Below are 14,960 nucleotides of genomic sequence, written 5' to 3'. Positions count from 1 at the left end.
CCTTTCTCTCCTTCGCACTTCCTATTCCCATCCTGTTTTCTTTCCCCATCTCTCCCTTATGCTGTGTAAGTCTGTCTATCTATCTATCTATTATCTATCTATCTATCTATCCATCTATCTATCTATCTAATCTATCTATATCATACTGGTATCTCCAGTTCCAATCTAACACCACAAGGTCCTTCCTTGCCTTCCCCTTTCCTTATTTGTAGCTTCTTTCTCCAACAGAAAGAAGTGAGAATCCTTGCTCTGACTAACCACAGTATGTCCACTTACCTGTTCAACCCTGTTCAACACATACGGAGTTGCAAACTTAACCTGTAACCATAGGAGAAACAAATTGACTAACTAGAGAGCAGTATTTGTGTGTAGTTCTTACTCTTTTTAACCTGACCCTATCCAGGAAAAATATTCTTCTCCAAAGTTACTTAGGTTAGTTCTTTTCTTCCCTGTCCTTTTCAGAGTTGTTATGTTACCCACTTATAATCATATTAGTTTTGTACTGTTGCATTACAAATTGCTACAGTCTGAAACAGCACATATTTATTATCTCACAGTGTCTGTGGGTCAGGAGCTGGTCCACTGCTTTGGGTCTCAGCCGACTGGGTGAGCTGTGTGATGCAGGCGGCAGCTGGGGCTGCAATATCTGGGGCTTGGGTGCCTTTTCCAAGCCCACTGGTTGTTGGCAGAACTGTTCCTTAGGGCTGCAGAACTGAGGCGCTGACATATGGTCCTCTCCACAATGTGGCAGTTTGGTTCTTCAAGGCTGAACCAGAGAGTGTCCTTGCTGCTTCAAATCTGTCTCTTCAAGAAGGACCCACACACCCTCTTTTGAAGGCTCACCTGATTTGGTCAGGCCCACCCAATTGGTAGCCCCCTTTTGATTAACTCAAGCCAACTGATTAGAGACTCTAATTACATCTGAAGAAAATCTCCTTTTCCATATAGCATAACTTGATCACAGAATAACATCCCATCCTCTTCGTAGGTCCCACCCACATGTAAGGGGAGGTCATTATACAGGTGTGTGCACCACGTGATGAGAATTTGGGGGCCATCTTAGAATTCTGACAACTTTTTTAATAGATTCATTTGTTCCTTTTCATATTTCATTTTGGGGATTTCCCCCACATGCCAGTTGATTTTAACACGTGTATTTTCCCAGGGGCGCCTGGGCGACTCAGTCAGTCAAGCATCCAACTTTTGGTCTCAGCTCAGGTCTTGATCTCAGAGTTCTAAGTTCAAGCCCCGTGTTGGGCTCCACACTGGGCACAAAGGGTAGCATACTGTAGACATTTTTTGCACTCTGATTATTTTACTTAACACTATATTGTGGAGATCACACATATCACTTCATAGAAATTTTCTTTGCTTTTTTATATAACTGCATAACACTCCATCGTGTGTATGAGTACATCATAATTTATTTAACCACTTTCCTATGAATGGACATTTAGGTTGTTCCCAATATTTGAAATTACAAACAATGTGGCTTTGTGCGTATTTACTTTCATATTATTGGAGGTGGTAGATTCTTGCTAGTGACATCGCTGGGTTAAAATATATTACATATTCAATAAAAAATTATAAAAAATATTACATATTATATATTGAATATATTGAAATATATAATAGGTTATTAACCCTTTGTAATATATTTTGTGTTATATTATTAACCCAATACTCACATACATTGTTAAGTGATAAGAGCAAAGTGTACAATGCAGAGTTGTATTATCAGGTTTATAAACACTGAATATATGTTCTAAAGTTATTAGCTTTTTGTCTTATATATTGAAAATACCTTCTCCCAGTTTGCCATGTCATGTGACGTAAAAAATTTATTTTGCTATGCAAATTAAAAATTTTTTATGTAGTTAAACTTATCAACTTATTTTTTTATTGCCTTTGAATTTTGAATCATAGTTACAAAGGTTTCCCTATACCAAGATTAAAGAGGCATTCAATTGTGTTTTCTTCTGGTACTTATATGGGTTCGTTTGTTTGTTTAATTTAAATTCAATTAGCCAACACATAGTACATCATTATACTTATGTGGTTTTGACTTCACATTAGATTCCCTAATCCATTCAGAGGTCAATCTTGTATGTATCTTGAAATAACAATCCAACTATATTTTTCCAGATGGCTATTCAGTCATCCCAGTACTATTTATTATAAAGTCTATCTTTACCCAAATAATTTGAGCCACCTTTATTTTTTCATGTGAGGGGTAATTCTTAAAAACTAACTGCACTAATGAATGAAAAATTTTAGTGCTTCTATGTAGTATTGTCTCCTTCTAGACAAAGTTTAATTTATTCTGGTGGAAAATTAATGTAGGGAAAGGTCTCGCTTATCCAATCAAAGTCTTGAGATGATTCAAGACTAATTTCAGTCTTTGTAAGAAGATACCTATTTCTGGCTTGTTCTTACTACCAAGGTGTAGCCTTTTGGGGTCTCAGCTGAGGTTCTGGGGTGTTGGTCAGGTTCCCTTCACATTGACAAGACCCAAACTCTAATTTTTGTTTTCTCAGAAGTCGTGGTATAGCTGCCGTTTTGTACATGGCTTTTATGCCTCTTGGCCTGTGTTACTCAGGGATAAGTCCTGGCTGTCTTGGCTGTTCTCTGGGTTTAATAAACTATTTTATCCGTCTTTTACAACTGTTCTTGGTGAGGAGTTTGGTCTGATACCCTTGAAGCGGAAATTTGAGAATGTTTACAGTTATGACTCCAATCATGATCTGAAAGATCGTCAATAATACAATTCAAACCAGAGAGTAAAACAGAAAGATAGAAATCATGCATGAAGAAACAGAATTGGAGGACAGATCCAGGAGACCCAGTTTGCCAATATGGGGCTTCTAGAAGGAGAAAAATGAAGAGATTGAGGAGAATCAAACTTAAATAATAGAAGAAAATTTCTCTGAGCCTGTTAATGACCCAAATCTGTACATCAAAACTTCTCCCTCTGTTCTCAATGAGACTGTGGAGAAAAGATACACCTAAAGCATATGTTGGTAAAATTCCTGAACTCTAAGTGCTTTCAGAGACAGGAAAAACTAATTACTTACAAAGGAAAATCAATTAGACTGGTATCAAATAGACTGGCCTTGGATTTCTCACCTGTACCTCTGGAGGCCAGAAGGTGCTGGAGGTGCATCATTGAAAAATAATGATTCCACAAACAGAAACCAGAGACCTCAAGGTAAAGGAAGATGAAGAAGCAACAGGACAATAGTTTCATATCTTGGAATGCCTGATGGTCAAAATTCTTGGAAGAGAAGATGCAACGCTAAGGGAAATTCCAACTGTAGCTTCAAATGAATAACTATCTCAGCCGAATCTGAAAGCAGGGATGGGAGTGAGGAGTGAGGGGAAGACAGGAAAATGTTCCCCAGCTCTCAAGGAAGAGGGAGGAGCCTGGGAAAGTCCAGCAGGTCATGACAGGGTGTCTACTGATCTCTGTGTGAAGCACCTTGGACTCAAGCTTATATTGGGATGTAGCCATTTAGCCTTAACACAGCATTCCACAGCCTCATTTCACATAGACAGCCCTGATGCCTGGGAGCTTTGTTTCTCTCCCCTCCTTTTAACATTGAGAAATGAGAAATCCCAGGAGGTCAGGCTGCATGGGGGTTGGTCCCAGCTCTGCAACTGAACAGCTGACAGGATGTGGCAAATCCTATTTATGGGCTGATCAGACTGCATGTCAACCTCAGCTGATGAGCACATTCTCCACAAGGAGTTAAAAGTAAAGCAAAGGAAGGAGACAGCTGTTACACATTGCTCACAAATGTTTCAGCATTTTGTCATGCTGGGTTGTTTGGTTTGTGTCATTCAGCACAGGGGTACTCAAGGGATATTTCTGATGAGGGTAGCTGGGATGTTTGGAGCGGGTCGGGATGAAGGGCTTTGGAACTGGCTGCCACTACGTAAGGGACCAAAAGCTGAGAGGAGATTCTCCGTGATTACTCCAGCTGGCAGTCCGGTGTCCTCTCAGCCTACAATTCTGAAGGCACAGAGCTCAGCCTCATTTGCAAAGAATAAACGTAAGGGCGCAGGAGTACTTGGGACATTTCTTGTTCTGTTTTGTGTAATTAGGGATTGCTGTTGAAAGGGAAATGTTTGCATCACATGAAAACAGTTGCTGTGGACATCTGTGTTCATGGAAATTGATTTTTGTTATGCAAAACCTCTCCTCTTGATAACATGGATTGAAATGAGATTCTAGGTATTTCTTACAAAAAGAGCCTTTTTGTTTTTTGTAGTAATTATACATGTTCATTGCAGAGAAAATGAGATCAATTCAAAAAGGAATGAAACATATTTTTATTTTTAAAGATTTTGTTTGTTTGTTTGTCAGAGAGAGAGAGAGAGCACAAGCAGGGGAAGTGGCAGGCAGAGGGAGAGGGAGAAGCAGGCTGCCCGCCTGAGCAAGGAGCCTGATGTGGGACACGATCCCAGCACCCTGGGATCATGAACTGAGCAGAAGGCAGACGCTTAACTGACTGAGCCACCCAGTCATCCCAATGAAGCATATTTTTAAATGCCAAGCTATAACCACATTTTGATGATTATCCATCTAGATGGATAGTTCTCTAAGTAGATATGTACATAATTGAAAATGAATGAGATATTGCCATACATGCTATTTTATAATTTGGTTTTATTTGCTTAACATTATGTCTTAGAGAGGCTTTTATCACCATAAATACAAACCTACTTTACCATTTTAGGGGCTTCATAGTACTCTGTAAAGTCTATGTATAATAATTTCCTTATGGGTATGTTTCTTTTTTGTATCATTCCATTCATGGACATGTTGGTAATGCTGCTTGAAAATGTGTCTGTCCAGGCTGGCAGGAGACTCTGAGGAGGAGTGGCTCTGGGAGGAAATGGGGCCTACTGCTGAGTCTCTGATCCTGTCTGGGAGGAACATCATGCTGGTAGCTCAGAAGCTCCATCTTCAGCCAGAATGTCAAAGTCACCAGGAGGAGCTAGTGACTACAGCTCAGCAGATCCTGGTAGATACCACCAAGGTGAGGCTGATATCAGACCTGGTTAGCTGGTTAGTGGGACATAGCTCATTGCAAGGAAACATGGATTGGGCATGTCATTCCCACAGTGGATGCCCTTTGCAGAGAGATCCCCTGCCCAAGCTTCCAGCAAGATCACAGCACAGACTTCATTACCAATTTAATAAATGCTAAATGTGGAAGATTGCCATAGAAAGCTGGTAGACCTACTAAATTAGGGCCTATGGTCTTTAACCCATGTGTGCCCCCCTCATTCCCCACACTTGGTTTATCAACCCCTAATAAAACGGTGTCACTGAGGGGTTCCTTTTTCACCTGGCTCATGGCCAGGAGCTGTGGGGGAGAGCCTGCTGAAACCTCTGCAAGTCTTAGCCTATTTGGCAAATCTGGCTCCAGAATGAAGACTCTCCTGGAAGGATCTCAGGGGGGCCGAATAACCTCTTGGCCTCCAAATACTCACCATTTTCCTGACATTCCACCATATGGCACAACTCTTGTAGGTTGGGGCGTTGCTCCTAATAAGATCTACATATCTACATACATATTACATATGTAATATCCTAAATATTACAATATTATTAACGTTCATTGTTAAAGCTTTAATGGTGTGGGCTATTGTGGGGGGACGGTATTGGCAACTTAACAGATCCTCCTTAAAGTGAGACTGGAAATGGAGAGATGTGAGAGGCAAAACCAGAGGGCTTTGGGCACCTGCTGATGGGAAGAACAGAGGGGAAGAAGGGCAGGCTCTTGGAAGTGTTTGGGTACCAGCTCTGTAGCAGGGAATAGAGATAGAGCCATCCAGGATGGGCAGACTCGGGCTAGGAAAGATTCTCAAGACACTTCCTGGACACGCCATCTCTCCAGCCCCCCATCATCCTCATCCAAATAGTAAGTCCCTCCTAAACACTTTTCCCTTAATTACGTGTCAGTTACCACATAGACAGTTGACTCTTCCTCTTCTAACCTGGAGGTGCCCACTCCAAACCCAAGTTGGACCTCACATTAAATGTAGCTTTGTCAAATTTAGGAAGCCTCACATTTTCAGCCAAGCCAAATATTTACTTTAAAGGTCACTTCTAGATAACTTGTTTTGTTTTGGCCCTGAGATTCTATACTCTTTAGCCTTGGGATGTTGCGGGGGGGGGGGGGCGGTCTATTCGTAAAACTCGGGGAGGGAAGCAGCTGCCGTTGTTTGCTCGCGCTCCCAGAACGCGCCAGCGTTTTCCAGCTTCTCTCTCCCTGGCTGTCCGAACAGGTCCTGCTGCTGGAAGACGCGGCGATGGCGAGGAAGATGGTGCGGGCGGCGGGGTGGTGCCTGACCTGCCTGGATGCGCTGGAGGCGGCGGAGGACGCGGCCTCGCTGCGCGGCCCCTTCGCCGACCTGGCCTCGGCGCTGCTCCGCCTGGGCGGCCTGACGGCGCGCGGGCCCGGGGAGCGCCTAGGCCGCGCCGGCCGCCTGCTGCGAGGCTGTGTCCCCGCGCTGCTTGAGGCCGCCCGCGGCCGCCTGCAGCGTCCGCGCGACCCGCAGCTGGCCGCTTCCCAGCGCCACACTTTGGCCCAGACCAGGAAGACCCTCGGCGAGCTCCTGGCGCAGCTGGAGCCCAGCGCCGCGGCCCCAGCCGCCGGCGCACTCACCCGGCGCCTGCGGCGGCTGGGACAGCTGCTGGCGGCGCCCGCGCCCGAGTGCCTGCGCGGCGGCCCTCTGGACGCGCTGCTGGCCGCCGTGGTGTGGCACTGCATGCGCCTGGCCGCCTGCTCCGCGCCGCCCGAGAGGCTGCGCCTGGTGGCCGGCTGCGGCCAGCTGCTGGAGCTGCGCGGCGCCCGGCGCCCGGGTCGGATCCACGGGCCTCCGGAAGCGGGCCGGGCCTCCGGGAGCCTGGAGCCGGGGCGGGAGTGCGCGGCGCTGCAGGCCGCGACCGAGGCTCTCTCCCAGGGAGTGCGGGCTGGACTGCTGCGCCAGATCCTGGACACGTTCACCGACACGCGAAGCCCTCTTCAGAGACTGGTCCAGGCCACCTTGGCTACTCGCCCAGGCGGCTCCTCGGGCGACGGCGAGGCCTCGTCAAAGAAACTCCAGCTTTTCCTTGCTGCTTTCCGTGACCAGGCCAAGCGGATGCTCAGAGTGGCTCACTTGGTCTTGGTTTGCTGCCCCCGACAGCAAACTGGCAAAGACATGGAGGTCACCATGGCAGGCCTTTGGGGGCTTGTGGTCAGGGTGCAACAACTTTTTTCACAAAGCCCCCAAGGGTCTGGTCTGGACTGGAGCCCGGCCGCCTTGCAGGCCCTGCTTCAGGAATGGACCAGGGCATCTGAAGGCCTGTTGGCATGTTTCGATGACGTTCTCAATATTCCTGAGTTCCTGAGTGTGTCGATTCAGGAAATGACCAACCACTTGGACTTCTTTACATGGGCTTTGAGGAGTGGAGATTCCAGAGAGTTTCCCGGACTTGTGGCATATTTACAGGGTCGAGCCAAACACATAGTGCAGGTGATGAACAGGTATGTGGACCAACATCGGGATCCCATTTTCCGGAATGGCCTGAGGGTCTTGATCCAGCAGCTGGAGCAGTCTTCACTGTTCTTGAGTGCAGCTGCTGAGTACTGTTCAGGTGGGCACAGCACTCAGGACACAGATGCATTTCTAACCATGGCAAAACATCTGATCTATTCAGCCCAGAGCATCCAAGAGGGGCTGGATGGGACTAACCACCCAGATATCCTCAGCCCTCTTCGGGACCAGGTCCAGAGGTCTGACACTGCTAAGGGACGACCTTATTTTTTTCTCCCCAGCCTTCAGGACTCTACAGCTCCTGCACTGAAACACCAGGGGGAACCTGGGTTGGAGAGAAGCAACTCAGGTACCTCCTATCCACCGAGGGATGATCTTTCCTGCCCCTTGATTCCTGACATCCATCCACAGAGGGGGGACTCTCCACTACCAGCCATCAGCAAACTCATCCTTGCTGTAAAGAGCCAGAGCCACCAGGCAGTGACCTCAGCTAGCACCAACTTGCAGGAGCGGGATGCAGCCGTGGATGTACCTCAAGAGGCCCTGGCTGGAGAGGGACCACTGGGGTCAGAGAGGATGCCTGGACTCCAAGAAATCCCAACACTAACACCTTCTGTTATTGACCTAGCAAGGGAGATAGCACACTGCACAACTACTAGAACCGATGGGCTTCTGGAAGGGGCTCTCCAGCTGTCTGGGAGACCCAGGGAAACTGGACAGGGTTTGGTGGCCAGGGCTGGTGACTGGTACCCTCTGTGTCAACAGCTATTTTGTCACAACCAAGCAGCTGATCTTCCAGGGAACATGGCAGTGTTCATGGAGCTGCAGCAGAACTTAGTGTCAATGGTTCAACTAGCAGCCAAAAGTGGGCCTGTGGATTTGGGTAAGAAGGACCCTGCCTCAACTGGGCATTCAGAAGCACTTTTACAAATGCAAGGCAGATTAGAGGAGGTGGAGACCCATGCTAAACAGCTGTTGGACAAGATTCTGGCTTCTGATGGCCTCCAAGCCCCGAAGTCATGGGAAGAGAACATTGAGGATGGGTGCCTTCTATGGTCAGTGGCTGTCCAAGACCTACTCCAGTGCATGGAGGGACTCAGCAGGAGACAAGGTCTGTTCTTACTGCCCCTGCGACAGGCTGTGAAGGACCAGCAGGGACTGCAGGAAGGGTTGGCCCAGGCAGCAGATGTTTCTCAGAGGCTACAAGACGCTGCCAGGCTCTCTAGCCTCCTGTGTGGGGATGTGCAGGTAAAAGGTGAGGTCTCCTTTTTGTGCAGGGAAATTCACGTGCTCACAGATGCTCTGCTGGATGTGGCAGAGGTCCTGGCCTCCTCCCCGAAACCATCTCCCAGCCTGTCCACACGCTTTGAACTTCTCTGCTTGGAGCTCTCCTTTCGAGCCAAGGCCCTGACTGGCCACCTCAGCATCATCAATGCCGACTATGAGCATGCCTTCCAAGATGCCTTCTGTCCAAGGCTCTGTCCGTAAAGAACCTCAGACCAGGTCAGAAAGCTCCCTGGAAAGAATGGTGTCTGGTATCCAAGCTGCACAGGGAATCGTGGCAGGAAGTCAGGAGTCTGGGGCATGCCAGGAAGACCTTTTTATGGCTCTGGAGAGCATTCTTGTCCTCACCAAGGAGGTGGCCCAGAGGGTCCCAGTGCCCCAGGAACACCCAGAGGAGTGGAGAATGCACACCCTGGACTGGCTTCAGTGGGAGTGGGCAGCCAAGGCCCATCATGCCATGGCCCAGCTCCAGGCATGGAAAGGTGGTCACACTGAGGCCTGGAGACTCTTGGCCCCGTGCCTGAAGCCCAGTGAGGAGAGAGCGGTGATGAAACCCAGGAATGAACAAGACCCTGCCCAGCCCCAGCGCCGCTGTGACGAGCATGCATCAGGGGCTGTTGTAGTGGGTAGTGTACATTCTCAGGGTGCTGCCCCAAAAAACACCCCAGGGAGTTCAGTGGGGACCCGCGCAGCTGAGCCAGCCGTCCCCAGACACTCGCGGCAGACCTGGACACAGTAAGGCAGTCAGCATCTTTCCTTCTCCCCCACCACAGCCCTCTTTCTAGTAACCAAAGGCCACCGCCAAATTCCAGAAAAAGCTGTCTTGGTGCCCACGTGTGTACTTCCCATCTGGCCGGCAGCACAGCACAGCCTTGGAGAATCTGAGATCAGGAATCACACTGCCCGGGGCTGTGGCTGCCTCTAACATTTCCTAGCCCCGAGACCTCAGTGAAGCTTCTGAGCTATGCTGGACTTCAAGTTCCTAGTCTAGGAAATGGGAACATTGATACTCTTCTGGCAGAGGGTTAACGAAAGCTTCCATGTAAACTAGTTGCACTTGCCTGGACATACGTAGGAAGTGTCCTGTTAGTGGTGGCTGTAACCACTGACATCTGTGAAGCTCTTCCCCATTGCCCCGGCTGGAAGGGGTTTCCCTTGCTGGGACCGACAGCACCCCTCCAGTGGGTCAGGCTGCCTCGTGCCACCTCGACCTCTGTGATGTTACCTCCCTGCCCCAAGCGGGGTTCTTTTGTTGGCAAATGGTAGGGATCCAACTTGAAACAGCCTAGGCAAAAGGAAAGATTTGTTGGAAGGGTGCTGGGTCTGTTGAACACCTTCCACACATAGTCATTTCCTTCTAGGGCACCAGACAGGACAGTCAGCCACTGGGGAGCCCAAACATTTGATTTACTTACACCAGTTGTGACCAAAGTCAGTGGGAGGTGCAAGTAGGTTGGCAGTGCTCAAGAAATTCCCTAGCAGGCGTGCTCAGCTCAGCGTTTTATGCACAACTTGATCCATCCCCTTCATGACATTATGCTTGGCTACGTGGACCCTTCCAAGCCCTTCCCCCGGGCCTTCTCCCAAGGCAAAGCTGGCCAGACCATGTGCCTCCACTCCCTTACTCTTTACTTCCTTTTTTTCCCCAAAAGGTCATTACCATGGGAGGGGACCCTCTTCCCAAAGTAGCTGAGAGGAGAGCAGGCACAGTGCCTTTCCCCCACAGCCTAAGGCCTCTTGCCTCAGGTTCCAGCTGCCTTCTAGCCTCACCTTGCTCCATAGCTGTTGGTCTCGTGAAAGTATCCTGCGGGCTCCTTATCTGTTTCTCCATATGGTCTTTTGGACACTTATTTGATGCCACTGACTTCACTAACATTCTCTTTCTGTCAGTTCCCCTGATGCATCCCCTTCTTGTCAAAGCCTCCTGTCAGGAGTATTTCACACAATTGCACCAGGGCAGGTGAGGCGGGCCGCCCAGGTCTGACGCCCTGGGACGGTGAGAACAGCAAGCCCGTTCAGCTTTCATTGTCACGCCTGTCCATGAAGGGGTGTCATCTCTCCTGTTGGAGGCTGGTTTCCCCTGGGTGAAGAGCAAGGGCTCATGTTCCAAGGCTCCTATCCCGGAGGAAGCACTGTCCTACACACATCATTGCAATAGGGACAGTGGCTCTGCCTCCAGGGCCCACCCCCCGAGGTGAGGGCCTGCAGAAAAGGGAGATTCGCCATTCATGGTATCTGTCTGCTCCACTCTCCCACTCCTTGGGGCTCCTGGGGGGCAGAGACACACCCTCCGTCCAGCCCAGATTAGCACCCCAAACAGTGAGCCACTGACAGAACCTGCTGAGGGAGGTAGGCTTGGGAAGGGGCTTGTGCATCTTCTGGGCCCTTGGACGTCACGCGTGGAAGTTCTTTATGCCAGTTAAGGGGATCTCCACACACAGTGCTAGGCCTTTTCCCTTATTGAAGAGCCTGGAGACACATCTGGCTTTGGATGCTTAAAGTCCCTGACAGTTGACTGTGAGACATGAGTTGAAAAGAATATTTCCTACTTTCTTAACCCTTGACTCAAGGACCACAAATCACACATTTGCCATTTTTGCCCTTGTTTGCAGTCACTGCGTTTGAGTCTTAGTCTCAGGTGGATTTTCTCCCTTTTTCTCTCTTCTTCTCACCTACTCTAGGGCCCCATCTGGGTAGCCCCAGGGCCTCGGTATAATTTGGTCCCTCTCCAGAAAAGCTCACCCCTCCCAGCAATCAGGGGACACTCAGCCTGTCTAAAAGAAGGCTGACGAACAGTTTTCAGAAGTCGGGGACTATTTAATTGAAGAAGCAACACGAAACGATGGCAAACCAGATGACTCCTCAATACACACAAGCACAGAAAGCCTCAGCTCTCAGTTGCTAGCGTTCAGGGCCTTGGTCTAACTTCTCTTTAGATCCTTCACACCAAGCACAGTTTCTGGTGCCTTGCAGTGCACAGTAGGTGATTTTGAATGCTTGCTAGGTTGCTAAAGACGGCCTACAAGTGCAGAAGAGGTTCACGTTTGGGGCAAAATGGTCGTGGAAGGGATGAAGCAGATGTAGATGCCTTCTAAGAGGAAGGCAGTCTTTTTTTTTTTTTTTAATGCAGTATACTTTCTTTTTTTGAAAGATTTTATTTATTTATTTGAGAGAGAGAGAATGAGAGATAGAGAGCAAGAGAGGGAAGTGGGTCAGAGGGAGAAGCAGGCTCCCTGCTGAGCAGGGAGCCCGATGTGGGACTCGATCCCGGGACTCCAGGGTCATGACCTGAGGCAAAGGCAGTCGCTTAACCAACTGAGCCACCCAGGCGCCCAAAAGGAAGGCAGTCTTGAGTTGAGTTTCAAAGGAAGCAGGGGATCTGTCTTGTCCATGAGGATGGGAAGGACTCTCCAGGTAATAAAAGCTCTGAGGTGAGCAAGTACCTAGAGGGCCTCCCAGTGCCTGTGCTGAGATTTGCTCCTGGTGTGAAACTGAGTACTTTATGGTTGGAGAGGAAAGCTGCCAGAACCTAAGGCTTCGCTATGGACCTCTGTACCACCTCCAGCCACGCACCTGGCTGGTTGCTGTTTTCCACACCTGCACAGCTTCTGATTCGAGCCTGAGGAATGAGGATGCTTCCCACAGCCTTGGCAGCTGTCATCTCTGCTTCCTCCTGGGCCAAGCCTGGGGCCAAATGCACTGCTCTGGAGCCCCCAGACCCCAGGGTGGGTCTTCTGGATCTTGTCCTCTGCAGTCTCCTGGCCGCAGACTCACGCCCCCTCGTCTGTCCCATGGAAACTTCTTACTTCCACACCCACCTGAGCTCTACAGCGACAGCCAAAATGATACGATTCACCCTGCCCCTTCCTTGGATGGTTGGTCCCCTGGTTCCACACCGTAAGCTATAGACCCCTTCCTGTGTGCTTGGCAGTGGGGGTGCGTGACAAAGACTGAACATAGCCACCTACCACAGTGGGAGTGGAAGGAACACGGGCAGGTCTCTCCGCAGGCCTGGAACAGTTATCCTTTGATTTCCATTCCTCTTTTGCCCAAATATTTGCTACATCTACAGCCGTAGACCAAATAGAATCAGGAACTTATATCTCCCAATTTAGATAGAATTTATTTTCATGCTCAAGACCTCACAGTTTTCCAACAGCGACATCTAATAGTTCTATCCCTTCGGAGGCTACTCTGGGGTACTGGGGAAGAAGGAATGCTGGGGGCAGGCCCAAAAGCCCCTCCCACCCTGTTCCCGGCCCACCTACACCGCTGCCCTCGAGCTCAGGACCTGGTGGGTGGGGTGGAAAGACCTCAAAGCCAGTCTTGATCCTCTGTTCTTGGATTTGGCTCCAACCCAGAACAACTTGTCTCAATTCCAGAGTCTGGAAAAGGCTGAGGGGAGGCTCCACAAAGGGTCCAATAAAGAAATAATCGGGCCTAGCTGTGAGTGCCGGCGGTAGCTCTTTTTCTCACTCGGAAATAACACGTTCATGGGAGAATATTCCTAATTATTCATATCAGAACTGTAAAGTCCTTTTACATGGAATGATTGGTGAGAAAGTGTCTGGGTACCCAAAAGTAGAACATTCAAGGCTTCCCAAATTTCCACAAGAAGCTGTAGCGTCTCCCTTCTCCCACGTAAGGCCTGAAACTTGACGGAGGGAAAGAAAAGGGGGTAGCGGAAGCGCACTGGGATCTGAGTATGCCAGGTTCTGGCATGTTTGTGTATGCGAGTTCTGGATGAACGGAGCACCGAGGAACAGGGATTCACTGTTTCCCTTCGTACTTGGAGAAAACTGCCTCGAGATGCTGGCATGTGGGGCATCAGGAGGCCCTCTTGACTCCCACTCTTCTTTAAAAAGTGGCGACAGGGCCACCTGCACAGTAGTGGAAAGGCCTGAGCATCTGGAGTCTCCTTAGCTGTACCCTGTCCTCTTGCAGGGGCAGCCCGGCAGCCAGCTCCCCGGGGCCCCTGGCCTGGTTGGGCCCTGAGCAACACCAGCGCCTCCTGGAGGATGGCGGCGCAGATGAGGGGAGCCACATCATCCAGATTACCCGTGAGATGGCCGCAGAGCTGCTCCTGATGGCTCAGAGTCTGAGGAGGAGCGGACCCATCTTGGTACCTGGCCTTCAGCGGGCCGCCGTGGTGGAAGGGCTGGGCACCATGGGCGCAGTGCGCCCCCTACGGCTGCCTGCGGGAGCCGGGACAGACCAGGCAGGGCAGCTCCCAGAAAGGAAGGGCCACGCTCCGGGCTGCTGGGCACGTAGCGTTTTAACGTGCTCTCTTCTTTCTCTGGGTGCGTCCTAGAATTCACTTCTCTCTGCCCTTCATCTTTTGGGCTCAGTCACGAAGTCTTGGTCTTACTGCACCAGGAAAGAGAATTTGTCAGAAACTGCAGCTCACTAAAATCAAGGACTCATTCATATCCCAAAAGGATGAACTGAAGAGGGCTATTTACATCTTTAAAAAATCCCCCAAGTAGGGACACTTGGGTGGCTCAGCCCATTAAGCGTCTGGCTTCGGCTCAGGTCATGATCCCAGGGTCCTGGGATCGAGCCCCACATCGGGCTCCCTGCTCAGCGGGAAGCCTGCTGCTCCGTCTCCCTCTGCCTGCCACTCCTCCTGCTTGTGCTCTCTCTCTGTGTCAAATAAATAAATAAAATCTTTAAAAAAAAGAATTCCCCCAAATAGAAGTAACAGAGCTGCAACCTCCTGATGGATAGCCATTCGGGGTCGGCACAGCGGGAGGGGAAGGGGGCTGCTTTGCACTGGCTTTTGGAGGTCAACTTCTATCCTGTGTGGCTGTCCTAATTCTCTTCAGCTCTCCTCTTGATTAAAACCCCAGCAGCCCCCACCACACCCCCTCAAGACTCAGACCTTCCATTGCCCTGCCCAGTTCGACCAGCCACTTTGTCACTGACTACCCAGGGGTCATTACCTCAGAAGGGGGAGTTGTACCTTCTCGCTGACTCCCATTTTCTTTCCAGACATCTCAGATAGTCTCATTTATATAGGAGTTGGGCACTGGCAGTGCCGTGTGGCTGAGGGTCCAGGAATATGCTAACCCTCCACCCCATGGAGTTCCCTGGGGAAATGTACACATAAGGGGAAATGACAAAAG

The 14,960-nt window shown here is 49.7% G+C and overlaps 1 protein-coding gene across 1 annotated transcript in view; it reads left to right on the top strand.

Annotated features, from left to right (window-relative positions):
- Positions 1-14,960, top strand: part of LOC148163524 (uncharacterized) — a 28,257-nt gene that overhangs the window by 5,589 nt on the left and 7,708 nt on the right. Inside the window, 5 exon segments of the mRNA XM_088026620.1 lie at positions 4,859-5,042; positions 6,298-9,026; positions 9,028-9,542; positions 9,545-9,578; positions 13,780-13,957. Coding sequence (XP_087882746.1) covers positions 4,859-5,042; positions 6,298-9,026; positions 9,028-9,542; positions 9,545-9,578; positions 13,780-13,957 — 3,640 coding nt within the window.

The sequence above is a fragment of the Eumetopias jubatus genome, unplaced genomic scaffold, assembly GCF_037043125.1.
Source record: "Eumetopias jubatus isolate StellerSeaLion01/CBP00866 unplaced genomic scaffold, mEumJub1_p1.0 scaffold_9, whole genome shotgun sequence".
Classification (NCBI taxonomy): Eukaryota; Metazoa; Chordata; class Mammalia; order Carnivora; family Otariidae; genus Eumetopias; species Eumetopias jubatus.
This window is presented reverse-complemented; position numbering and strand designations above follow the sequence as displayed.